Source organism: Heterocephalus glaber, unplaced genomic scaffold (genome assembly GCF_053883595.1).
Source record: "Heterocephalus glaber isolate CG9 unplaced genomic scaffold, H.glaber_assembly_v1.0 deba00001481, whole genome shotgun sequence".
Classification (NCBI taxonomy): domain Eukaryota; kingdom Metazoa; phylum Chordata; class Mammalia; order Rodentia; family Bathyergidae; genus Heterocephalus; species Heterocephalus glaber.
The window spans coordinates 46,199,175-46,226,224 of record NW_028258317.1 but is presented as its reverse complement, the minus strand read 5'-3'; the positions used below and the strand labels follow the sequence as shown (position 1 = coordinate 46,226,224).

The 27,050-nt window shown below is 34.9% G+C and overlaps 1 protein-coding gene across 6 annotated transcripts in view; it reads left to right on the top strand.

Moving 5' to 3' along the window:
* Jak2 (Janus kinase 2) overlaps positions 1-27,050 on the top strand; it is a 182,013-nt gene that overhangs the window by 120,494 nt on the left and 34,469 nt on the right. For all 6 annotated transcript variants that reach the window (XM_087183475.1, XM_013069696.3, XM_013069695.3 and 3 more), the window contains 4 exons: positions 3,201-3,346; positions 19,746-20,067; positions 20,838-20,957; positions 25,635-25,792. In XM_087183475.1, coding sequence (XP_087039601.1) covers positions 3,201-3,346; positions 19,746-20,067; positions 20,838-20,957; positions 25,635-25,792 — 746 coding nt within the window. The remainder of the gene's footprint in view (positions 1-3,200; positions 3,347-19,745; positions 20,068-20,837; positions 20,958-25,634; positions 25,793-27,050) is intronic.

Sequence of the window (27,050 nt, the reverse complement as noted above, 5' to 3'; positions counted from 1 at the left end):
CAGTAGTGGCAGCAGTTCCTTTCTAAATGTCTTGTAGAGTTCAGCAGTGAAGCCATCAGGGCCTGGGTTTTTCTTAGTTGATAAGTTTTTAATTATGTTTTCAATTTCATTAGTTGATATTGGGTTATTTAGAATTTTTAGGTCTTCTTTGTTCAACTTTGGTAATTCATATGTATCTAGGAATCTGTCCATTTCTTTTGTGATTTCCATCTTATTGGCATATAGGTTCTGGAAGTAGTATTGATGATCCTCTGGATTTCTGCTGGGTCTGTTGTCATTTCACCCTTTTCATTCCTAATTGCGTGGATTTGGGCCTTTTCTTTCCTTTTTCTGACAAGGTTGGCTAAAGGTTTGTCAATTTTGTTGACTCTTTCGAAGAACCAACTCTTGACTTCATTGATTTTTTGTATCATTCTCTTAATCTCCATTGCATTGATTTCTCCTCTAATCTTTATAATTTCCTCCCTTGTATGAGCTTTGGAGTTGTCCTGCTCTTCTTTTTCTAGAAGCTTGAGGTTCAGCATCAGGTTGTTTAATTGGGTCGTTCTGTTTTCCTAATATGCATATTCACTGCTATGAATTTCCCTCATAAGACTGCTTTCATTGTGTCCCATAGATTCTGATATGTTGTATTGTCATTGTCATTTAATTGAAGGAACTGTCTGATTTCTTCTTTAATTTCCTCTGTGATCCATTGGTTATTCAGAAGTGTGTTGTTCAATTTTCACGTGTTTATGAGATTTTTCCAGTTTCTTTTGCTATGGATCTCCAATTTCATCGCACTATGGTCTGATAATATACAGGGGATAACTTCAATTCCTTTGCACTTACTTAAACATGTTCTGTGTGTGAGTATGTGGTCTATTTTGGAGAATGACCCATGTGCAGCTGAGAAGAATGTGTATTCTGATTTTGTGGGGTGGAAGACTCTATAAACATCTGTTAAGTTCATTTGTTCAAGAGTCTGATTGAGTTCTAGTATTTCATTACTTATTTTTAGTCTAGTTGATCTATCTGTGACAGTGGGGTGTTGAGGTCCCCCAGTACAATTGTATTAGTGCATATATGACTTTTCATGTCCGTTAGTATTTGTTTTATATAGTTGGGTGCACTTGTGTTTGGTGCATAGATATTTATGATTGTCATCTCTTCCTCTTAGAGTCTTCCCTTTACAAGGATGTAGTGTCCTTTGTCTCTCTTAATCAGTGTTGGTTTGAAATCTACTTGATCTGCCAAGAGGTAGCTACTCCTGCTTTTTTTCGGGTTCCTGTTGCATGGAGTATTGTTTTCCACCTTTTAACTTTCAGTCTAAAAGTTAAAGCGGGGGGCTGTTAGCACCTGCACGGATTGCCTCCTCTGAGCTGGGTGAGGTGGGACAGGGGCCGGGTGCAGTGGTAGGGATGGTGACCCAAAAGCCCTTTCCTGTGGGCTCGGAGCAGCGGGAGGGATGGTGGCTTGGAAGCCCCTTCCTCTGGACCAGGAGCAGTGGGATGGTGGCTCAGAAGCCCCTCCCTCTGGGCTGGGAGCTGTAGGAGGGGTGGTGGCCTGGAAGCCCCTTCCTCTGGGCCAGGAGCAGCGGGACAGAAGGTGGCCCAAAAGCCCTTTCCTCTGGGCTGGGAGCAGCGGGAGGAATGGTGACCGGGAAGCCCCTTCCTGTGGACCAGGAGCAGTGGTACGACGGCTCAGAAGCCCCTACCTCTGAGCCGGGAACAGTGGGACTCAGTACGTTGGGCTGGTGGTCTGGTGTCCTCTGCGTCTTTGTAGTGTGGAATCAGGTGGCTGCCGGTCTGCAGCGGGGTGATTCGGTGTCTTCCGTGTGACTCAGGACCTCGGTAAGGCTTGCACAGACCTGCCTGTCTGCAGCGGGCTGATTTGTTCTGTTCTGTACAACTCAGGACCTGCCTGTCCGCAGTGGGCTGATTCGGCATGTTCTGTGCGACTCAGGACCTTGGTAGGGCATGGGTAGACCTCTGCTTTATTTTCTTTATGCATGTCTGTCATTGCTGTTACTCTGTCAATGAAAGAGACCTGATAAAATTTATCCTTTTAAAATAGTGGCTCTCCATTGCTCCAAGGATCGACTCGTTAAAGATTACCTACAGTCTGACCCTAATGAAACTAGTTTAATTCTCTAACATACCTTATGGTTTTTTTTTTTTTTTTTGGTACCAGGGATCGAACTTGGGTCCTTGCGCTTGCAAAGCAGGCTCTGGAACCACTGAGCTAAATCCCTGGCCCCATACCTTGTGGTTTTTGTGTCATTCCTTCTTTTTTGTACCGGGGAACGAACTTAGATCCTTGTGCTTTTGAGACAGCTGGCAGAACCACTGAGCTAAATCCCCAGCCCTCCTTCTATTTTCTTACTCCATTATGTGTCCATCAAAAATTTTCTTTATGTTTAAAGACTGCATTAAGTTTCAAACCTTCCATGAAACCTTCCCAAATTGCCCTAATTGGATATGATTTCAGTTTTCTCTTAAGTTCCTAAAGCAGCTGTTTTGTGGCTCTTCCTACATAACATCTGTCATTATTAATTATTTATTTTCAAGTTTAGCTTCTAACTAGATTTTAGTCTTTTTGGTGGCTGACACAACATCTTTTGTCTCTTTCTTTTTTTTTTTTAATTTTAAGCTTTTATATTTATTTATTTATTTATTTGTGTACCAGGGATTGAACTTGGGACCTTTTGGTTGTGAGGCAGGCGGCGGAACCACTGAGCTAAATCCCCGGTCTCTTTTGTCTCTTTCTATCCTGCACAGTGTAGTGTATGCTTTGGGCATAAATGGAACTCCATACATATTTATCTATCTTAATTTAGGTAATTTTTATGTATTGCTTTGAAATTTTTATGACCTGCTTTGAAAATATATGCAATTAAATAGGTTGATGTAACATATACTCTAGCTGTGGACTCAATTTAAGTCAGTTTCCATTTGCAAATGAACTCTTACTAGAATTTAATGGGGAAATGATTGAAAACCAAAGGAAGCATTGATTTGTGCCTTTAAATGAATATGTTCTGGAAATTACGTTATAGGTCAGTGGTGGGAATCTATGACACATGTGCTACAGATGGCTGTTTGTTATTATTGAAAGCTCTAAAAGGTTTGCGATCACTGTTATAGGTTAAAATACAATAGTAAATTAAAATGTGATAATGAAATTTGTGATATTTCCTTTTACATTTTTGTTTCTTTTAGTGGCGGCATGATTTTGTGCATGGATGGATAAAAGTACCTGTGACTCATGAAACACAGGAAGAATGTCTTGGAATGGCAGTGTTAGATATGATGAGAATAGCCAAAGAAAAAGATCAAACTCCATTGGCTATCTATAACTCAATCAGGTAATTTCCTTCTCTGTATTCATATATGTAAATGTAAACAGATTTTATATAGTTTACTTATAGTTTCTGTTTGTCCATACTTTTTGATTTTATAATAATAAAAATGGGTAACTTTTTTTGTATATAACAGTTTATAAGATGAAATTATTGAGTTAGTACTACAGAAAGTATCATAAATATCTATTTATTATTTGATTATTATTATTCTTAAAAGGCTAAATAAACTCAGATGACTGGAAAGAATACTTGGAGAGAGAATTTTTGATAGTAGATCCTCAAATTATAAATGATCTGTATCAGTGTTTCTCAAGTTGTGGTTTGTATTTTTACTTGTATTAGAATCATCTGAGGTACCTGTTGAAATTGAAGATTCCTGGGGCATAGCCCAGGCAATTCGGATTCAGTAATTCTAAGGTGAAGCCCACAATTATGAAATTTTACAGATGCTTCAGAGGATGCTTATACAGATGATTCAAATTCAGCATTCTCCAAATGATTCTTCTGCATACTGGATTTTGGCAATCGTGACTAATAGTTTTTTGAAATACCATTCCAGTAGCCCTGTTTTAATGTCTGCAAAATTTCTACTTTTAAAAAGGTATATACAGTAAGTCCCTGACTTTTGAACACGTTCTGTTCCTGGAGTATGTTTGTCAGATTGATTTATAAGTCTGACTGGTTTGTAAGTCTGACAAAAAGTAGGTCTTATACACCTTTGACACAAATATACAGTGTAAAACATAAAAAAACACCAAATATACAAACAAAAATATTGTACACTATTACACTTTACAATGGGCACACAGAAGCACAACTGTGACGATGTCCATCAGACAAATGAGCTACTTCAGTGTTTTGTTCACATCTATGATTGTTCTGGGCCAGGGATTTAGCTCAGTGGTGCCACCGCCTGCCTTGCAAGTGTACGGGCCTGAGTTTGATCCCCAGTACCAAAAAAAAAAAGAAAAGAAAAAAGAAAAACATCTATGATTGTTCTAATGTGAAGTCCATTCATATCTATGAAAGTTTGCGACTTTAATGTTCATAAATTGGGAACTTAGTGTATAGCTATATAAGAATGCTTTGTTTTTTTTTAAGTTCTAAGGCTAAATATATATTTTATTACACACTGAATATTTACTGATTAAAAGCTTGAGAATGTAGCTGGGTATAGTGGCACTTGTATATACTCTAAGCTACTAGGGAAGGCTGAAGGAGGAGCTTCACAACTTTGAGACCAGCCTGGGCAACACATTGAGACCCTGTCTGAAAATAAAATTAAAAAGGACTGGGGTGTAGGTCAGTGCTGGAGCACCTGTCTAGCTTGTATCAGGCCCTGGGTTCACATATACACAAAAAAATATTAGAGGATGTGAATGTGGTTAAAACTCATTTTCTTTTTCAAAATTTTTCTTGCAATAAATGTCTTTAGTAACTCCTATGCTGAGTAGCTTCAAAACAGTGCCATATCCAGTTCGTAGAGGATCAGTTTCTGTAATTCCTCTTTGGTTTTAAGTATTCTTTTTTTGTTTTCACATGTCTGTTAGGCCTTAACTTGAGGGAGTAGACCATAAGATTGATTTTAAGAACTCAGGAATCTAAAGATTAAGTCTAAAAGAAAACCCAAAGCACTACCATTTTTCATTAAGGTCTTGATCCTTATTAAAATATTGATGCCTATTAGATATTAGCTTAGTTATTCAACAGCAGCTATTTTTGGATATTTGCTATATGTCAGGCTATAATAGAACAAAGCTGGAGGAAGAGTATTTTAGAAGTTAATAGAAACTGAAGGATTTGAAGAGAACACAGTCAAAGAATAGAAGTTTGAACCACTGAAGATGAGTATTATACATACGGAGTCACATGTAGGCTTATACTATATTATTTGGTACTTCTGTTTTTGAGACCACAATCTTATCCAAAGCCTTAACAGAATCTTTTATGTAGATTGTAGTTTCTTTGAGGTCAGGAATCATGTTATCTATTATTTTTCTTCCTGCATTGTTCAGTATTCTAAATCCAATGGATGTTTAGTAATTGCATTTCTATGATTCTTTTAACTCATACTCTGAACCAGGATATAAAGATGTCTGTAAACTTCTGCATAATTCTTATTTGCTTTACTTTTTAAATTATGTGAATATTAAACATGCATTATAAGATTCCATAATACTTAAAAATAGCTGATTTAAATATAATCTACATCTCATTTTTTAAAAGTATACAATTCATTACAGTATTTCCTAGGATATTCACAGAGTTATAAAAAGATTACCACAATCTAATTTTAGAATATTTTTATTCTTAAAAGAAACCCCATACTTATTTGCATTCAGTCTCCATCCTCTTTTCCTCCAGCCTTTTGTGTCAATGGATTTGCCTATTTTGAGTAGTTCCTATAAATGGTAGCATACATTTATGTGATGGCATTTTCTGTCTCCTTTCATCTAGCATAATGTTTCAGATTTCATCCATGTTGTAGCATATATCACCATTTCTTTTTATTGCTAAAGTGTATCTCATATCAATATATCACACTTTGCTTATCTGTTCATCAGTTGATGGAAATTTGGGGTGTTTCCACTTTTTGACTATTGTGAATGTTGTGGCAGCTAGGGTGGAGTTTCAACTTGATTCCCTTTGAGATCTGCCTCAGGGATTGGTGGAACATGATTCTAGATGTTCTGGAGGGGTCGTGGAGCCATGGCCTTGAGGTCTATGTCTGGTTCCCCATCCTTCAGCTCCAGCAGTCTTCTGTTGTTCTGCTTCCTGCTCTGCCACACCCTTCTGCCATGATGTCTCAGCCTCAAAGCCAGCTGATCATGGACTGTAACTGTGAGCAAATTAAACCTGTCTCCTTTAGGTTATATGTGTTGAATTTTGTGTCCTAATGATAAAGTGGAATAATACAGAAAAATTGTTACCAGACAAATGGAGTTGTTACTGTGACCATATCTGATCATGTAGTTCATAAGCATTTGGAAATTATTTGCAGGAGGACTTTGGAAAAGTTTGGAGATGCAAGCTGGAGATGCAAGCTAGAGAAGCCCTAGAATGTTGTGAATAGTGCTTGATGGGCAATACTGGTCAGAGCTCAGAAGAAGGAACAAGGGAGGAGAGAGGGAGAAGGGAAGGAAGGGAAAAGGAAAAAAGAATGGAAAGAAAAAATGGAAACAATGCTCTTGTAAGTGGGAAAGGGAAGAAGGGTTGAAGGGAGGGGAAGAATGGGAAAAAAAGAAGAAATAAGATATATTATGTACAGGTGCAAATTCCCTATGATGTATGTGATCAATATGTATTGATAAAAAAGTTAAAAAAAAGAGCAGGGCTCAGGCTATTTCAGTTTGGAACAAGTATACTGCATTGGCAGTCCATTGGCAGTTGGACTAGAAGCCATGTAATACTCTGGCAGAAAATTTGCCTACATTTTCCCACATCTTGAGACTTCTGAGAAGACTGAGTTTAAGGTCAGTGGAATTAAGCTGGCAGAGGAAATTTTAAGACGGCCTAACATCCAGGGTGTGGCATGGGTAACTGCTGACTGCTTTTAGCCAGTTTTATAGTAATAATTAGGGGAATAAGGCAGACAGAAATATTTGAAAAATTTAAATTTTTGCCCCAGAAGGAACTATATGCAAAATTGGACATCTACTGAGATTATCATGTGATGTTTGTCCTTGCTTTTTTTATGTGATGAATTATATTTATTCATTTGTATGTGTTGAAGCATCTTTGCATCCCTGGATGAAGCCCCCTTGGTCATAGTGTATGATCTTTTTGATGATTTGTTGTATTCTGTTTTCCAGTATCTTGTTAAGGATTTTTGCATCTATGTTCATTAGAGAAATTGGCCTATCGTTCCCTTTTCTCATTGGATTCTTATCTGGTTTCAGGATTAGGATAATGTTAGCTTCTGAGAATGATTTTGGAAGTGTTCTTTCCCTTTCAGTTTCATGGAAAAGTTTGAGGAGCATTGGTGTTAGATCTTCCCTGAAATTCTTGTAGAATTTGGTGGGGAATCCATCAGCTCCTGGGCTTTTCTTAGTTGGAAATTTTTCTCAGTCTCATTGCTTGTTACTGGATTGTTCAAGATTTTTAGGTCTTCTTGGTTCAGTTTTGATAATTCATATATATCTAGGAATTTCTCCATGTCTTCTGAGTTCTCCAGTTTTTTGGCATGTATGTTTGTGAAGTAGTTGTTAATAATTTTCTAGAGTCAGTAGTGCCCACTGTGATTTCACCTTTTTCATTTTTAATTGCATTAATTTGTGTCTTGTCTTTGCTTTTTTGGGGGTGAGATTGGATAAGGGTTTGTCTATTCTATTTATTCTTTCAAAGAACCAGCTCTTTTATTCATTGATTCTTTGTATTGTATTTTTGGTCTCCATTTCATTAATTTCTGCCCCCTTCTTTATAATTTCTTTACTTGTACAAACTCTGGGTTTGCATTGTTCATGTTTTTTTAAGTCCTTGAGATGCTTCATTAGGTTATTTAAGCTTGTTCTATTTTTGTGATGTGGGTATTTACCACTATAAGCTTCCCTCATAGGACTGCTTTCATTATATCCCATGAATTCTGTTATGCTATAGTGGCATTATTATTTAACTCTCAGAACTGTCTTCTTCCTTAATTTCTTCTGTGACCCATTGATTATTCAAGAATTTGTTGTTTAATTTCCATGTTTGCATAGTTTCTATGATTTCTTTTGCTATTAATTTCTAGTTTCATTGCACTGTGATCTGATACTGTGCATGGTAAGATTTAAATTCTTTTGGATTTACTTATGGTTACTTTATTAACTAGTCTATGGTCTAATTTGGAGAAAGTACCATGGGCTATAGAGAAGAATGTATATTCTGCTGTTGGGTGGAACACTGTGTATATCTATTAAGTATTTATTTGAAGGTTTGATTCAACTCTCATTTTTCTTTGTTGATTTTTTTGTTTAGTTTGATTTATTTGTGATAGGCTATTGAGATCTCCTACTATAATTGTATTGATGTTTATATGATCTTTTATGTCCTTTCAAGTTTGTTTTTATGAGGTTTGGTACACTGTGATTTGATGCATGTATTTGTAATTGTTATCTGTTCCTCTTGAATGGTTTCATTAACCAAAATATAATGTCCTTCTTTGCCTCTTTGATCAGCTTTGGCTTGAAATTCACTTTGAAAATAGGCTAGCTACTCCTGCTTGTTTTGGGGTTCCTTATTTTGGAGAATATTGTTTCCGTTTAAATTTTAATTTATGAATTTCTTTTTGTGTTAAATAAGTTTCTTGTATACAGCATCATTTTGGATTTTGTTCTTGATCCATTCTGGTAATTTGTGTCTTTTGATTGGCAAGTTAAATCCATTTACATTGATAGTTATAATTGATAGGTATTGACTTATTCCTGTCATTATATTAATTTCCTGTTGCTATTTTGCTTTCTTTCACTTCTACTTACAGTAGACTTGACTTACGAACTCAATTTGTTCTCAAGGGCTGGTTGTAGCTCAGGTTGGTCAGTTGAAGGCTCAGGCACCTCTACACAGTCTTCAAAGTCTCTCTCCAGTATACAGGCAGATCTCAGTGTCCTTAGACATTGGCCCAGGATTTCTCAATTAACACCCCACAGGAAAGGATGTTATAATGTTCCTTCCAGAACTCTTTAAGGGTTAAATCTGTATCTGAGACCATCTGGAAGCAGAAGCGGCCAGCATTTGGATCATAACTCAAGATTTTGGTCATAAATTAAAACTAAAATTCAGTTATAGCTCAAGTTGTTAATATGTCAGGCTGGTCATAACTCAAGGGTCTACTGTAATTACTGTCACTCCCTGATGTATTCATTTTATTGAACCTTTTGGCATTGTTAGCTTCATTGTCTCCTAGAATATCATTGAGAATTTTTTTGAATGTTGGTTTAGTGGTCATGAATTTCTTCAGTTTATTTTTCTTAATCATGGAAGTATCTTATTTCTCCATCAAATTTGAAAGTTAATTTTGCAGGATATAACAGTCTGAGTTAAAAGTTGTTTTCTTTAAGAGCTTGAAACACTTCATTCCATGTCACACTGTACAACTGTGGATGTGTAGAGGATGAAGATTACTTGGAGACAAGATGATTTAATTTATTCACTGAGAACTCAGGGGCTGCTTCTTGAGCATAACAGAGTCTCTGGGAAACAGCAATTGAGACCTCCATGGTTATTTTATTTGTAACTCAAGGACATGAGAACAAAGATGTAGAAGAAAAGCATTTTGCAACATATTGTATAGGAGTTCTTGTCAGGGAAAGGGCCAGAATAGGATGGTTTGTTATGTGATACATTGTTGACCTAGTTTAACAATCTCACATGGCAGAGGGAACACATTGGTCAAAGCAAACATCTATGACAGTAATGTTCTTAACTCTGCTGTCTGTTGTCCTACAGATTCTGCTCTAAACTCTTAACCATGTATTCCAGGAGCATGGGAACTGTTCTCCAAGGTCCCTTCCTTATTGCACTCAGTTTCAATTACTCCTTTTGCCAACATTTTCCCACAATCCCATGCTAAGATTTGTGTTGTGAAATCTGCTGTAATTCAGATAGGTTTTTGAAAGTAGGTGATCCATTGCTTTTGTCTAGCAGCCTTTAAGATTCTGTTCTTGTGTTGTATTTCTGGTATGTTAATTATTATGTAGTATAGAAGTTTTCTTTTCCCGATATTGGCTATTCAGGGTTCTCTGTGCTTCACTTAATCTATATCTTAAGTTCTTTTTCCATGTCTGGTAAGTTTTTCTGCTATTACTTGTGTAAACAGGGTTTTTAAAATGCCTTTTGTTCTGTCTTCTGATTCTTTCCTAATTCCAATTACTCATGAATTAGACCTCTTTGAATCATTTAGGAGCTGGTGGATCTTTTTTTCCATGTTCCTTTGTCATTTTTAAGGTATCTCTCATTAATTTATCATGGACCACAGCCCTCTGTCCTCTAAGTCTGACACTGTCTTTACATTAGTTGCTTCTCCTGCCCATACTTTCAATCATGTTTTTAATCTCCTAGATTTCTGTTTGGAATTTTCATATTAATTCCCATTCTTTTCTGTGCTGGTCACTTGTGTTTTACATCTCTTTCTTTAGTCTCGCTAGCTGTTGATTAGTGTCTTTTCTGAACTTGGTGATCAGAAGTTTCATTATGGTCATTATGTGGTTATCTTTAAATTGCCAAGCACCCTATAGAACTGTTTTACCTCTGTTGGTACCCTTTCAGACCTATCTGCTGTGTAGCTTATGATTTCCTCCCCTTCATTATTTCCTGTACTGATTTTGGGGGAGTTGAGAGTTCTTGGAAGCATTTTGTTGCCTTGTCTTTTCATGTTTCTGTGTTTTTGTTTTTTGGGCTTGGGTTTGAAAATACTTTGGTATCAACGCCCTGTTCTTCAGGAGTGAGGCACATTATTAAGACCCCCCCACCCCTCCCGGCCATCCAGATATTGGCATAGAGAGAAAATCAGTTGCTGCTCACTACTATGTTACCTTGTCCATGGTTGTAAATTCAGCTACAACAGTGACATCAAATGTCATCTGGATATTGGCAAACCCTAGGAACCACTCATGTACAGCCCTTTACCAAAATTTAGAGGACTCTGATTTTAGTGAGGACAATTAGGCCTCCCCCCTTATATTTACCTGTAATTCAGAGCACTGATTTCTATTGGATGTTGGAAGCCATGCTAGAGCTCAACATTCTACTAGGTTATAGTGGACTGCCCCCTCTGTCAATTACTTCCAGAGAACCTGACCACAGAACATCAGAATATAGGCCCTGTGATCTTCCTGGTCTGAGCCCGGGCCCCGAGAGAATTCCAGGAGATTCCTATTTAGTTCTCACCCTCTCTAAGCCTGTCTCACATAGCTGTCTGTCTCCCAGTCTCTGTGGAAGGGTATCACTTTAGTCCTGAAGCGAGACTTTCCTCCTGGGTGTTGGTCTTTTATACAGTCAGGTTGGTTTATTGGTTGTCAGCTCTGATGCCGTGTGTTGTGGAGAATCCAGGAACTGGAGTTGGGGTGCTTGGTTCCTAGGTCCTCTGGCCTGTGGCATGGGTCTTCAGCACGCCTTTTTCTCATGTTTAAATTCAGTTGTCTTTTTTTGTTGTTGTTGGTAAAAGTTCTTTTTATCTTTTGGACACAAGTCTCCATATACAAGTTATTGCATGTGTGATGTGCAAATGCCTTCTCCCATTCTGTAGATTAATTTTCACTTTCTTGAAGGAATCATTTGCAGAATGAAAGTTTTAATTTTGCAGTAGTCTCATTTTCCTGTTGTTCTCTTATCATGTGCTATGGTATTTTAAGATTGAATAAAGAAATTATGCTTGCCCTGAATCAAAACAAGCCTACCTTTTGTGCCTTCTTAATATAATTTTATTCTTTATGTAAGCTTTAAAATCCTAAATTTGTTAAAGTGTGAAAAGAAAAGAACTGGAAAATGGAAAAAGATTAAAGGAGATTCTGTTGAACTTGTAAACACTAGGCCTAGACACTGGCAAGAGCTCTGTATCTCATATCACTAGACACCCTTTCTAAAGAGTGAAGCAGAAGCAGGTACTACTAGTCTTTCCAGTGGCCTATTCCAATTGTAAAAGTAAGATTACAGATTTCATTACAGATTATATTCTATAGAACATAAATGTAGTCAAAGGCAAGCTCAATTTTAGAGCTCTTTAGAGCCTCTATTTTAGGGTTCTTTAAAAACTCATTATATGCAAAAAATGTTTTCAAGCTTCATGAGTTAAGAGTATTGCATTTCTTCAAAAGCTTTAACATTTTTAACAAATCATGTTTGCGTTTCTTGAAAAAACTTTAGCATTTTAACAAATCTGGTGCTGGTAGCCTGACATTGAAGTGAATTCATCATACGCAAGAACTACATACAGTACTCCTACAGACTTCCCAAAGGATGGATTTCTCATCCTCAATTCTAGACCAAAGTGGAAAGCCTGGTGTGTGTGTGTGTGTGTGTGTGTGTGTGTGTGTGTGTGTGTGTGTGATATTAAACTTGTATTTTCATCTCTGGATAAAATTTTCAAAACCTTATTAAATCAAGGAACTATTTGTATTTATGTACATAGCATTACAGATTTAGTAAAGCTCTTGATAACAAATGCTTTTGACTGAGGTAGAGAAAGTAAGTTTCATTACTTGCATTCTGATTATATTTTGGTTTTTTTTCATCTTTTTAAATTTTATTTTATTGGTACATTTTAGGTGTACAATATAATGACATTCATCATTGGAAATTTGCACCTTTACATAATCTCTCTTGGTCCTTATTTTTCCCCCTTCCCCTGCCCTCCCTTCAAAACCTCCACCTCTCCCTATTTAAAAGATTTTGTTTCCATTTTTTTCCCCCATTAAGTTTATTGGTACATTTTCAGTATAAAATACAGTTACATTCATCATTGGGATCTTGTGCCATTACATGAGTCTCTTGGTTCTTATTTTTTTTCCCCTTCCCTTCACCCCCTCCACCCTTCCCTATTTGCAAAGATCTTGTTTCCATTTTTTTCCTCTTCTCATATTTTTTCCTTCCCCAACCCCTCCCAATTCCCCTGCTCTTTTAGACCTTTTCTTCCTGTTACACAATATCAGTTACACATTTTTTAAATTACAATATCAAGATCTAGGAGACATTACCACAGATTTTACAGAATTTAAAAGGATATAGAAAGCATATTACAAAAATCTTGGAAATAAATTTGACAACTTCTAAGAAGTACCTTGGAAGACAAATTAATGAAACTAACTCTGGAGGAAATATAAAATTTGAATAGCACCTATTAAAGAAAGTATATTCCTAGCTTGAAAACCTACCTATATGACAACAGCAGGCTCGTATACATTTTAACTGATAAATTATATCAAACAGTTAAAGCAGAATAAAGAAGGAACACTTCTCCCCTCATTTTAGGAACTCAACATTGTGCTAATCCTAAAACTGGATAAAGATAATAGAAGAAAAAAGTATGAACATAGATAGAAATTTGTTTAACAAAACAAACTATTGGAAGTCAGATCTGGCAGGATGTAGAAAGTGGTTTTGTTATAGGGATGGCAGTGTTGGTTCAGCAGTGGAAGATCCACCCCCAAAAGTCGTCATTGTAACAGAGGAAAGGAAAAAGCCATATGATCCTGTCACTAGTTGGAGAAAAAATATTGGACTAAATTCTACAGCTGTTCATGGTAAAAGCTATCAGGAGACTAGAAGTAGAACAGAAACTTCTCAACAGATTAAAGACATGTACTCCATACTTCCAGCGAGAGCGCCTTATGTAAATGGAGAAGATACAATGCTTTCTCCTTAAGGTGGGGAACAAGGACAGATATGCTTACTCTTTATTTGTCCATTCAACTTTGAAACCTAGTCCCCACCAAAATAGTCTGGCAATAAAATGACACAACTAGGATAGGATTGGCATGGCAGAAGCAAAATCTTTATATGTAGATGAAATGATCATCTACAGAGAAAATACTAAGAAATCTCTAGGAGCCCGTAGAACTTGTATTTGAATTTAGCAAGATTAGAAAACACAAGATATATATAAAAATTCAGGTCTGTTTATACTTGCTATAAATGAAGAATTGGATATTGAAATTTAAAAGTTATGTAGGAGTACAAAGGACCTATAAAAGTTAAAAACAAAAACAAAAACAGTGTTGGGAGACATTTAGTACCTAATTTTAAGACTTCTAAAGCTACAGTAATCAAGGCAGTGTTGGTGTAAGGAAAAACATATAGATCATTTGAATAAAACAGAGAATCTAGAAATAGAACCACACATATATGGTCCACTGAGTTTTGAAAGATTATTTAACATTAGCATTTTATAGAATATAAACTCAATTCAAGAGCCGAGGAAGAGATAGTGTTTTCAGCAAATGGCACTAGAACACCTGGTATCTGTATATAAAAAATTAACCTCAACCCTTTTTTTCAATACATGAAAATAACTTGAAGGGCTCTATGAACCTAAATATGAAAGCCTAAAAGTATAAAACTTTAAGAAGAAATTATAAGGGAAAATGCTTATGAATTCAGGGTAGGCAAGAACTACCTAGTATACAAAAAACATGATGTATAAAAGAAAAAAATTGATAAATGAGATTCCATCAAAATTTAGAAGTTTAAATGACATCATTAAAATGAAAAGTAGTCCTTAAACAGACCACATTTCTAATGCATATAACCTATGAGCAGAATATATAAAGAATTCTTAGAGCTCATTAATAGACAACCCAATTAAAAAGTAGACATAAGAAGATGATAAATAGCCAGTATAGCACAAGGAATGGTGTGCAACTCTAGAATCAGAAAAATACTAATCAGTACAGTAATAAGATTGAATTATACACTCATTAGGGAGATGAAGTGAAAAGTTTTAAAAGCCTTGTCATGACTTTTTCTTTTTGTTGGATTCTCCCCCTTTTGTGTTTAATTTGTCACACCCAATGGATTCATTTTGCTGGGTTTCCTGGAGTTGTGACCCTCATTGTCTTTTCCTAGGGTATTGTCTAAAATTTTTTGGAGTGCCAGTTTGGTATTCATGAAGTTCCTGAGGTGCTCTTTATCATGAAAGTATCTTATTTCTCCATCCATTTTGAAAGATAGTTTTGCAGGGTACATCAATCTCGGCTGGAGGCTGTTTTCCTTTAGGGCTTGAAATGCATCACTCCAAGCTCCTCTTGCCTTGAGGGTTTGCATTGAGAAGTCTGCTGTGATTCTGATGGGCTTTCCTTTGTATGTGATTTGTTTCTTTTCTCTCACTGTTTGTAGAATTTTGTTCTTCTCTTGGATTTCTGGAATCCTAACTATTATATGCCTATGTGTAGATTTTTTTTGATTAAGGCTATTTGGAGTCCTGTATACCTCACTTATCTGTATGTCAAGTTCTTTCCCCCTCCTTGGGAAGTTTTCTGCCATCACTTCTGTGAAGAGTTTTTTTATGTCATCTGCACTCTCTCCTCTTTCTTCATTGACTCCAATCAGTCTTATGTTATTCTGCTTTTCATCGTCTAGCAGCTGCTGGATTGATTTCTCGTGTTTCCTTACAATTTTAAAACAATTTTTCTTTTCCTCCTCACTAATTGCAATCTTATCTTCTATATGTGAAATTCTATCCTCACATTGGTTCATTCTGCTGCACAGACTTTCGATGGAGTTTTTAATCTCTTGGAAATCTGTTTGCATCTGTTTTATGGATTCCATTTGTTTCCTATGTTGGGATTCCATCATGTTCCTCAGATCCTCTATTTTTTTATCTGTGTCCTCTCTAGATTTATTAATCATGTCTTGCACCATGAGTAAAATCTTTGCTGTTATCTGAGTAATTATTTCTGATTTCACTTTTCCCATATCCTCTTTTGTTGCTAGTTCAGAGAGTCCAGGTGGTTGAGTATCAGAATGTTCCATCTTGTTTCCCTTTGGGGTTGCTGTAGGTGATCTGGAACTCTGTTTTTGAGGCTTGTTTAAGTGTTTTTTCATTTCCACGGGGGGAGGGTGTGTGCTTCTGGCGCCCCCGCGGCTGACCTCTGCCCTAGGAACTTGGGATGGCAGCGAGGGAGCTTCCTTCTGGGTTCTGGGACCGGCTCAGCTTTTCTGCCCTAGGAGCTTGGGATGACGGTGGGGGAGTTTCCTTTCGGGTGCTGGGACTGACTGAGCTTCTCTGCCCTAGGAGCCTGGGATGGAGGCGAGGAGCTTCTTTCCGGGTCTGTGAGTCAAGTGTTTGAACCCAAAGTGTATTTCCTCATAAAAAGGGTTTAATTTGTAGTACTTGGATTCTTTTTCAAACTTAGACCATATAAAGGGCTAACTCAGTAACCTCTATGTGTTTCTTTAGTGCATTGTGTTCTTCTTGGGAAGTGAGATAGATTCAGTCACAGTGAAAAAACCTTTCCAGATCTCTGGAGACATGGGCATCTACTACATGGTTGTCTGCCTCGTGGCCTTCACCATTGTCATGGTCCTCAACATCACCCGATTGTGTATGATGAGCAGCCACAGTTTGTGGAGGTTTCAGTCCATAATCAGCCCGGCTCCAAGGCAGGGATGGCTAACAGGGATGGCTAACAGGCATGGCAGAGCAGAAAAACTTCTGATTATATTTTAAAATCTTTTCAGTGTTTATTCTCAACTCAGTGAAGCTCTCTCTATGTTATCTAGGTTTTTATTAAATATTTATTTACAAATATATAATTGCCACAAAAAATATACTTGAGAGTATATACATTGAGAATTTAATGTACTCCAAAAGAGATAGAGTATAACTTTTGAGATCTGAAAAATGGTGGAATTTAATGGGTAGAGAGAGGTGAGTGGGGGGAGGTAGAGATTAATGGAAAAGACTTTGTGGAAAAAGGGAATACAACAGCTTGATGTATAGAGAGCTCAAAGAGTAGGACATGAGGAACAGGCCAGAAAATGTAGAGCCTTAGCATCATGTTAAGAAGATTGAGAACATTGGGAAACCATTCAGATTATTAAGCTATAGTGAAATGACTGTTTTTAAAAGATTCACATAACTTTGCTGTAGAAAACCAGAGGTAGTAAAAGCAAATGTACACGTGAATTGATTAGAAAGTAGGCCATTGCAGTAGTTCCTCCAGGGGATATTACTGCTTGGGTTAATAATGAGAAAAACAGACAAATAAGAGGAATATTTGGAAGGTGGTGATGATGGTTTTTTGATAGTAAGGCTGAGGGAAAAATTGATGCAAAAGATGGCTCCTGGGTTTCCGGGGCCTGCAGAGATACATGCATGGTAATGCTCCTTACTCAGAAAATGCTCCAAGAGTATCTTCTGGGTTGAAGGGGTACTAATGATTTTTGTTTGATACATTGTTTGAGGAGCTTTTGAAACATCCACATTAAATGGGTAGAGTGACTTGACCCCAGGGTATATGGGCTTGCAGCTTAGCATTCAGGGACAGAGATAGAATAACAGTTATTTTCATATAGAGAATCCAGAGAGAAAAGAGTATAGCTAAGAAGGGAGAAGGCCCACAGTTGAGTCTTGAGGAATTACTACATTTAATCACAAGATAAAGTACATTGTAGCTACAAAGAAAATTGGGAAAAAGTGGCCAAAGAAATGTGAATAAAATCTGGAAAGCTAAGAGGAGAGAGATCGAAGGAGAGAATGGTCAGTAATATTGAATGCTACTGAAAAGTGACAAGCAAAGTGAATGTGGAAATGTGGTTTTAGTAACATAGAAGTTTTTCTTGAATTTATTTAGTTTTGTTTTTTTGAGATAGGGCCTTGCCACATAGTTCAGGCTGGCCTTGAACTCACTATATAGCCCAGGCTAGTCTCAAACTTGCAGTGATCCTCCTGGAGCTTCCGAGTGCTGGGATTACAGGTGTGCACCACTATTCCTTGGCTTTTTCTTGATTTTAGTGAGAGTATTTTCTTTTGTAATGAACAGAAACCACATTGGAATGAGTTGAGGAGTAAATGGAAGGCAAGAAAATGGAGATATATAAACTCTCTCTCAAAAAAAAAGGTCCAGGTAGGCTGTAGCTGGAGGGAAATGTAGAATAAAGAGATTTTTACATTTAAGATGAGGACATTAATATTCTTAAAACATGTGAGTAAAAGAGAAATAATGTATAGAGTAAATGTCCTGAGAGTATACATGTGTATTAGAGGAAGAAAAAGGGAATAGGTAAATAGATGTTAAAGAGAAGGTATTAGCTAGCACCTTTATACTTCCTCAATTGCAATAGGTAGGAAGAAGAAAATGAGCGCAGACATATGTAGTTTGTTAGCAGAATATTGAGGGAGCCCTGCTTAGAGAATTGTTGGGATTTTTTCCCCCTAAGAAATAGGTAAAGTCATTTGTTGAAGAAAAATTTGACAAAGAATGTTGAGATTTGAAGCAGAATGAAGGTAGGACGTTTGAAGAAATTGGAAAGAGTTTGAAAAGGATTTGAAATTGGAAAGGATTTGAAATTGAAAAGGATTTGGGAAAATTAGTTGAACAGAGAATTGTCATAGAAGTGCTGGCAGTAATATAGTCTGTTCAAAACTGGTTATTGTATTTACAATGCAACCCATCCACCCAGTAAAATGGCTTTCTCTAGCACCTTTGTCTACTTCAATACAAAATTGAGAGTCTTTCAAGGGGCTTTGCGTAGAGTGGGGAAGGGTGTAAGCATTTGTATGTTGCTAACAACTAGTTCTCCAAAAAGAAAACAACAACAAAGATTTTCTGATTTACTTGTAATATTTGTTGATATCCACAGAATAAATACTCCATGATGGCCAATTTCAAGGTATTGGCCCGATGTCATCGAATACAGAATTGGGAGCAATAGCAAACCATTTTTACCATTTACATATGATAGATATAAATAACCTCAAAGGCATAAGTAGTAGTAAAAAGTAAAACAAAAATAAAAAAGTAAAATAATTAAGAAGTTATGAATTTTGGGTAATGAGTAGATTTACTTGATTTAAATGTAAATGTAGATAACTCAAATTTTAATTATGACTGTTTAGCAATCACTGAAAAAAACCCTTAAAATGTGAACCACCTCCAGAATACCACCAGTGGTAACTAAATAGGCAAAGAATAGCATACAGTGGTATTATGGGATGGTCCACATAATACTGTAAGAATAAAAGGAGGAACATCCAACTCATTCATAGAATAAGGCCCATCCATATAGGTTTCTTGGATTTGATGATGTTTGAGCTGACACTTGTAGAATGAGTATGATCTAACCAGATAGAAGATGAGTGATACAGTAGAAATAAAGGCTAGCATATATAAAGTCATGGAAATTTTATGTAGTTGTACTTTGGAAGTAAAATGTTCATCAGAAGCAGACAAATGAATTGTCTGCCTTCTTTAGAATATTACATAGAGTTCAAAGTACAGAGTAGCTGGCCAAACAAAACAATGTATACAAAAAAGAATATTTGTATAATGAACAACAGCATGCAACAAAATTGAACAGATTCCAGAATTCAGCTAAATTTTCGAGTATGACAGTATAGGAAATATTTGCAACACCATGCAGAAAGTGCCAAAAATATCTTAGAAATTATCACCACAGGGATATAAGATTATCAGAGAAAATGAATTGTTAGAGACTTCATTATTAACTAGTTACTAGACTGTTCATGTCATTAGGGTAAGAAAATTAACATCTATTCTAAACTTTATGATAGAGAGTGTATGTATCATCAAATAAAATCTCAAGGTTTTCTGATTTATGGATGGTGGTTAGGTTGACTTACTGCAGTTGACTACTGTGCTATATCACCTACCTATTGCAGAAAAAGGTAGAAACTTCTCTTTCAACTTTGTGTTAGATTTATCTTCTAATTTTTGTTTTGTTTTCTGTATATGCTCTTTATTCCTAGTTATAAGACATTCTTACCAAAATGTGTTCGAGCAAAGATCCAAGACTATCATATTTTGACAAGGAAGAGAATAAGGTACAGATTTCGCAGATTTATTCAGCAGTTCAGTCAATGCAAAGCTACTGCCAGAAACTTGAAACTTAAGTATCTTATAAATCTGGAGACCCTTCAGTCTGCCTTCTACACAGAGCAATTTGAAGTAAAAGAACCTGGAAGAGGTCCTTCAGGTGAGGAGATTTTTGCAACCATTATAATAACTGGAAACGGTGGAATTCAGTGGTCAAGAGGGAAACATAAAGAAAGTGAGACACTGACAGAACAGGTAATCCTTAATGATATGTTCTCGTTCTTTGTTATTTTAAGTAGAATGGCAGTAGAAGCCCAGTGATTTTAGTCATTTGAAACATTGTCTTACACTTCTCCTGATAGAAGTGGAATTTTTTAATAGTGTGAAGCCATCAGGGTTGTATCGATAGTGCTTTTCTCATTGTTCTTAAGTGGCTTTTTATATAATTTTTAATGACAATTAATAATGACATATTTTCAGAAAAGGTTTGAATTGTGTAAATGATTTTAGGGTAGTTTTTCCTTCTTTTCTCTTTCACTATTGTTGATAATAAGGAGGTACAATCATTTAAGTAAATGGAAAAGGTTAATTTAATTATTTTTAATGGTAATATATATTTGTTAATTTAATTTTTAAGGTTTGCATTGAAAGTTTAAAATTTGTTTATATCTATATTGTTCTTAGATTGTTTTAGAGATTTAGAAACTTTTTTTTTTAAATCTTATTTGATAGCTAAATTTCCAGTTTTTTGACAATGGTTCTTATTAGTATAGAATTGGTTTGGAATGTACTATAATACACTTTGGATTCCTGGCATCCTTTAATGATCTCATTTTTAAGTCAAAGCAAGATACAGTACACTTAGGATTAGATTTTTAGGAGAAGGAGATCACATTTAATACTTACCTATTGTAATCATTAATACCTTTTATATCTTAAAGAATTTGGAATTAATGTTGTCTTCTTCATAAGTCTTGTTGAAAATGGTTCCATGACTTTTTAATTTTAAATGCTTTCAATTATAGGATTTACAGTTGTATTGTGATTTTCTTGATATTATTGATGTCAGTATTAAGCAAGCAAACCAGGAAGGCTCAAATGAAAGTAGGATTGTAACTATCCATAAGCAAGATGGTAAAAATTTGGTAAGTTGTTTTTTGTTTGGTTGGTTTTTTTTTTTTTTTTTTTTTTTTTTGGTGCCGGGGATTGAACTCGGGTCCTTGCACTTGCGCAGCAAGAAGCGAAACCACTGAGCTAAATCCCCAGCTCTGTAAGTTGTTTTTTTATAACTAATTAGTGGTTACATTTTACAGTTGTCAGAATTAAGTATTTCAGAATCTTAATAGCAAAATTATTTTCTTATATGAATTTTGATTAAAGTTACTAACATAGCTCTAAACAAATACAAATTCAGTAAGCATTTTTTTTTATTACGTCTAGTCTTTTGTATTAGGACCAACTCTCTTCAAAGTGACTTTCTTGTACATTACTATAGTTTTCACTCTGTGTGTGTGTGTGTGTGTGTGTGTGTGTGTGTGTTACTGGAGATTGAAACACAGACCTTCACACTGAACTACATCCCCAGTCTTTTTAAATTTTCATTTTGAGACAGGATCTTGCTAAGTTGCCCAGTGCTAGAATCAAACTTCTAATCCTTGTGCCTCAGCCTCCTAGAGTTCACTCATTTTTATGATTAACAGAGCACCAGCTACTTCTCCCATTTCCCCCAACTCTTGGTGCTAGTTCCTGTTATAGTGGTCTACCTGCTAAAATATTTCTTCTTCTTCCTCCCCACCCCACCTCCTCCAAATCAATAGGGATGTACATAATGCAAGTCATATTGCCTAATTAAAGGAAAAAAATAAAGTGATATTCTTTGGAATTTATATGACAAAATGTAAACCAATTCTAGGTCAGCTTTACCCAATTTCTAAGATATGATTGATTTTAAAAGATTGACCCTTTCCTTTCTTGAAATAGCTTCAGAAATACCAGTTATTTTATTTGAAGGGGAAGAAATGAATTTTAAAATACTTTACTTTTAAATTTATTCATCTGGTTCTGTTTTCTTTTTAAAATTTGGATGCTTCCTTTTTTTTTTTTTTGGTACTGGGGATCAAACTTGGGTCCTTGTGCTTGTGCAGCAGGTGGCGAAACCACTGAGCTAAATCCCCAGCCCATTTGGATGTTTCTTGACTCCTGGCTTAAATGTTAATATTATTTGTTTGTTTATCTTAAGTATCTGTATGACTTATCTGTCTTCCCTTTGTATTCTGGGTTGTATTATGCAAATTATAACTGACTTACAGCTCACTTTATTCAGCACACTTTTCTGTTTTTAGATAAAAATTAAATAGTGTAAACCTAATGCCTAGTAGGCTGTAAGCTTCTTAAAGGTAAGAATCATATTTTCTTGTTTGCTTATGTCCTCGTGCACCTTGTACAGTGTTCCAGGACCTAGTTTAGATAGCGTTTGGTAAGTATTTCATGGATGTATGAAAGAGTGATTAATAATTATCGATCCCATGGGGATCGATAATTATTTCTGAAAGAGTATATTGATGCTAATGGGAACATCCTGTAGCAATCTAAAGAACTCCTTTATGGGAAGGTATTTGGACTTGTTGGCTTAATTTTTTCCAATATATTCCATAATATTGGTTAAGCGATAGGACTGTTTAAACCCAAATCCATGATTTGAAAACCTAAGCTCTTAACTGTGACTCTACTGTCTTTTTGAATATTCTTAAAGCTCCTTGAAAATATTACATCATTACTTTACTGGAATTGCACTAAAGTTAATTTGGGAAGAGTTGATATTTCCATATAACCTTTCTATTTATGAATAATTATATTTTTTCTATATCCATGTATTAAGTTTCTAATAATTTTTATGTTTCTTGCTGAATTTTAATCATGATACATATATTTTCTGTTATTTATTAGGAGTAACAATTTTTCTCGTTAAATTTTTCTAACAGATCGTTATTAATTTTTGCTTGTTGTTACATTTTCCCAGGCCAGGGGCTGGGGATTTAGCTCAGTGGTTCTGCCACCTGCCTTGCAAGTGTAAGGTCCCGAGTTTGTACCAAAAAAAAAAGAAAACTATCCCAGGCCACTGTGTGTTAGATATATGTTTTACACTATCATTTTACACGTTACACTTTTGTTTTTTCTCTTTATGTTTTTAAAATTTTGGTAAAATCTGTATGAAATAAAATTCAGCATCACAACCATTCCTAAGTGTATAGTTCAATAGTCTTAAGCATATTTATGTTGCTGTGTATCTGATTTCCAGAAGATTTTCATCTTACAACACTGAAACTCTGTATTTATTAACAACTGACTATTTTTCCCTCTGCCTAGCTCTTGGAACCACTATTGTACTTTTTGGGTCTATGAATTTGATTATAGTAGATATGTCATATAATTTGAATCATATAACTATCTTTTTTGAACTTGTTTATTTCAGTCAGCATATGTACTTAGTGTTCATCTATGTTATAACATGTATTAGAATCTCTTTCCTTTTTAATATATTCACATATCCCATTGTATGTATATACCACATTTGTTTATCCATTCATCCACTGATGAACATTTGCTTTGGACTATTGTGAATGTTGTGCTGTGAATATAGTTGTACAGATACCTCTTGAAGACCCTGCTTTATTCCTCTTGATATATACCCAGAAATACAATTGTTGAATCATACAGTAATTCTATTTGTAATTTTTTGAGGAATTACCATATTGTTTTCTATTGTAGCTGTACCATTTTAAATTCCTTCCAGCAGCGAACAAGTGTTCCAGTTTTTCCACATCCTCACCACAACTTTTTATATTCTGTTTTCTGAATAGTTTCCCATACTGAAGGGTGTTATCTTGTGTTATCTTAATGTGGCTTTGACTTGCATTTCTCTGATGGTTAATCATTTAGGGCAACTTTTCATATGCTTGTTGGCCATTTGTGTATCTTTTTTTTGGGAGCAATGACTATGCAAGTCTTCTGCCATTTAAAAAACAAAGTTTGTTGTTGAATTGTAGGAGTTCTTTATATATTCTGGACATTAACTCCTTATCTGACATATTTTTGCAAAAAATTCTTTTAGTAGGTTGCCTACTTTATTTTTTATGTCCTTTGATGCACAGAAGTTTCAAATTTTGAAGTAATCCAACTTAGCTATTTTTACTTTTGTTTCTTTTTTCTTTTTTTTTCTTTTGATGAGATATAATACGAACACAGTAAAGTGTGCTAATGTTAAGTATAAAGCTCAATGCATTTTTTATTAATCTGCTTTTTAAAGAAAAAAATGATAAAAATAAGAGAATAACAGTAGTTAAGACAGTGTGTATCATTATCTTCAAAGTAGTTACTCAAAATACAAGACATAAATCAAAAAGATTCTTACAAAAAAGAAACAGATAATAACATAAAACATTCTTTCTATGAACTAAGAAAAACTAGTATAAATGAAACAAATTAGCATATATATTAAATTATTTTTTAAACAATGTGTAATTTGGGGAAGTATTTGGATTTCCTATTTATCTCTCTTCTGCTTTGTTCTATATTTTTTGTATGTATTTCTCATATAAGAGAAAACTTGTGATATTTGAGCTTGTGTATCTGACTTATTTCACTTAACATTATGGTCTCAAGTTGCATGCATTTAGCAACAAATATCTTAAGTTTGTCTTTGTGGTAGTATGGTACTCCATTGTGTATAAATACTACATTTACCTATCTGTTGATGGGTATATGCACTGTTTCTGAGATCTAGCTATTACAAGTTATAGTGCAGTAAACATAGATATGCATATATCCCTTTAATATGATAATTTTAACTCTTTTGGGAAGGTACCTAGAAGGGGGATAGCTGGGTCAAATAGAATTTCTGTTTTTAGTTTTTTGAGCAATCTCCACTTGGTCATCTCTTTCTTATCATCCTGGGAATTATCTTATTATCTCTTTTATTTTAGATCCTTGGTTTTCTTTTATTTTCCTGTTTTCCTAGGCATAGCCTCTAGTACCTGTTGATATTCTTGTGATACATTACAAAACTTAATTTCGAGAGAATTTTTACATCTTTATGATGTTGACTTATCCTATGTAGAACATAATCTTAGATATATTAAAATAAAAAGTTGCATTTTACAAGTGTTTTCAAGTTTTTTCTGATAATCATTTTATACCCTTTTTCTTAATTTTAATCTTAGATACTACATTGTTTTTGTTCTTATAAGTGGGACTTTATTTTTTCATTAAATAATCAAATTGACTATTTTAACGTAAGTAAATAAATACAAATACTTTTATATATGTGTGCACATTTTCCTGTTAGGTAAAATGGTACATTTTAGGTTGATTATACGTTCGCATATATATGTGTGATGATACAATCACAACATAGCTATATGCCATAACATTTTAGCTTATGAGTACTTTATCCTCTGAAATATACAGTTGGTATATAAAAATAAATCCTCATGATATCTAATACCAACTTTTTGTCAGATTAAATAGATTTCTGGTTTAGGTAACTGCCATGTTAGTCTAATCGGGGAAAGAAACATTCAGTAAAATTATGGCTGAGCATGAATTATAATTGGGAAGGCAGGATAAGCCCATATCTAGGAGGATCTTAAATATCAGACATAAGAAGTTATAATTCAAATTGCATAATTGAGAGTTATAAAAACATTTGAGCAGTTTAGAAGAAAATTTAGGAGAATGAATCTAATAACAGGAAATATAGAAAATTTTCAGTCTTTAACATTCAGTTGACTTTTTAAATAATACAATTTTTCTTCTCTGCTTAGGAAATTGAACTGAGCTCATTAAGGGAAGCTTTGTCTTTTGTGTCATTGATTGATGGATATTACAGACTGACTGCAGATGCTCATCATTACCTCTGTAAAGAGGTGGCACCCCCGGCAGTGCTTGAGAACATACAGAGCAACTGTCATGGCCCCATTTCGTGAGTACAGCAGATTATATAAGAAAATATTCTGCAGTCAGCCATCTATGTCTGAGGGCTCCACATTTGTGGATGAAACGGCACATTGAAAAATTATTTTTATTAGTATATGTTTTTAGTACATAATGAATTGATCTGTACTTTATTTTTTAAACAATAGAGAATAACAACTGTTTACATAGCATGTACATTGTCTTAGGTATTATCAGTAATCTAGAAATGATCTGATGAATATAGGAGGATATGGATGAGTTATATGCAAATTATGCCATTTTGTATAAGGGACCTGAGTGTCCACAGATTTTGATTCTGGAAACAAGCCTCCATGGATGCAGACAACTATAGATTTTATACAATAGATATAAGCTTAGGAGTTTTGAAAATACAGTATCATAGTTTCAAATTTTTTAAAAGAAGCCTGTTTACTAAGTCAGATTAAATATGAATTAGATTTATTTAAGACATAATATAACCATCTGTGTCTCAATCTGTAATACTTATAACTTGTACAAGTTTAACATTTAGTTGCTTATGCATGCTTAATTAACTCTTGGGTATTAATAACTCTTAGGTATTACAAAACAACAGTAACAAAAAGATGTGGTTGTGGCTCAGTGGTAGAATGCCTTCCTAGCATGCATGAAGCCCCTAAGGGTCTGAGTCTTAGCAACACAAAACAAACACATCTCCAATGTATATTTCATTAATTTTGAAATATTGCAAAAGAACCATAGAATTAAATTTGAAAATTGTCATTTTTTTATAATCTAATGACTTCTGCTAAAGCTTCAAACACAAAATGGATTTATGATGTTCCTATTTTTAGCCAGGTGTATACATAAAACATTTGTTTCACCTAAGTCCTAGTTATCTCTTAGCTAGTTTTGCTTTGTAATTGACATCAAATTTAAAGAATCTGGACAGAATAAAAATTTGGGATTGTCAATTTAACCTACCTCGAAATGTTTGAGAAAATTTTTGTATGTTAGATAATATTTAAGACTTGCCTCAGTCAATAATTAATGTCCACATAGTTGTAAGTACAGTTATTATGAAACATTGCACTATTTGAACATTATATAGGCAATATATATTATAATTACTTTTCATGGTCCTTGCATTCATTTTTCTACTCACCCATATATTCACTCAAGTATTCTTTCATTTATCTATAGAATATTTACTGAATACCTACTAAATGCAGGCACAGGTTTACACATATGAGAAATATGGTGATAAGTTAAACAAATGATTCCTA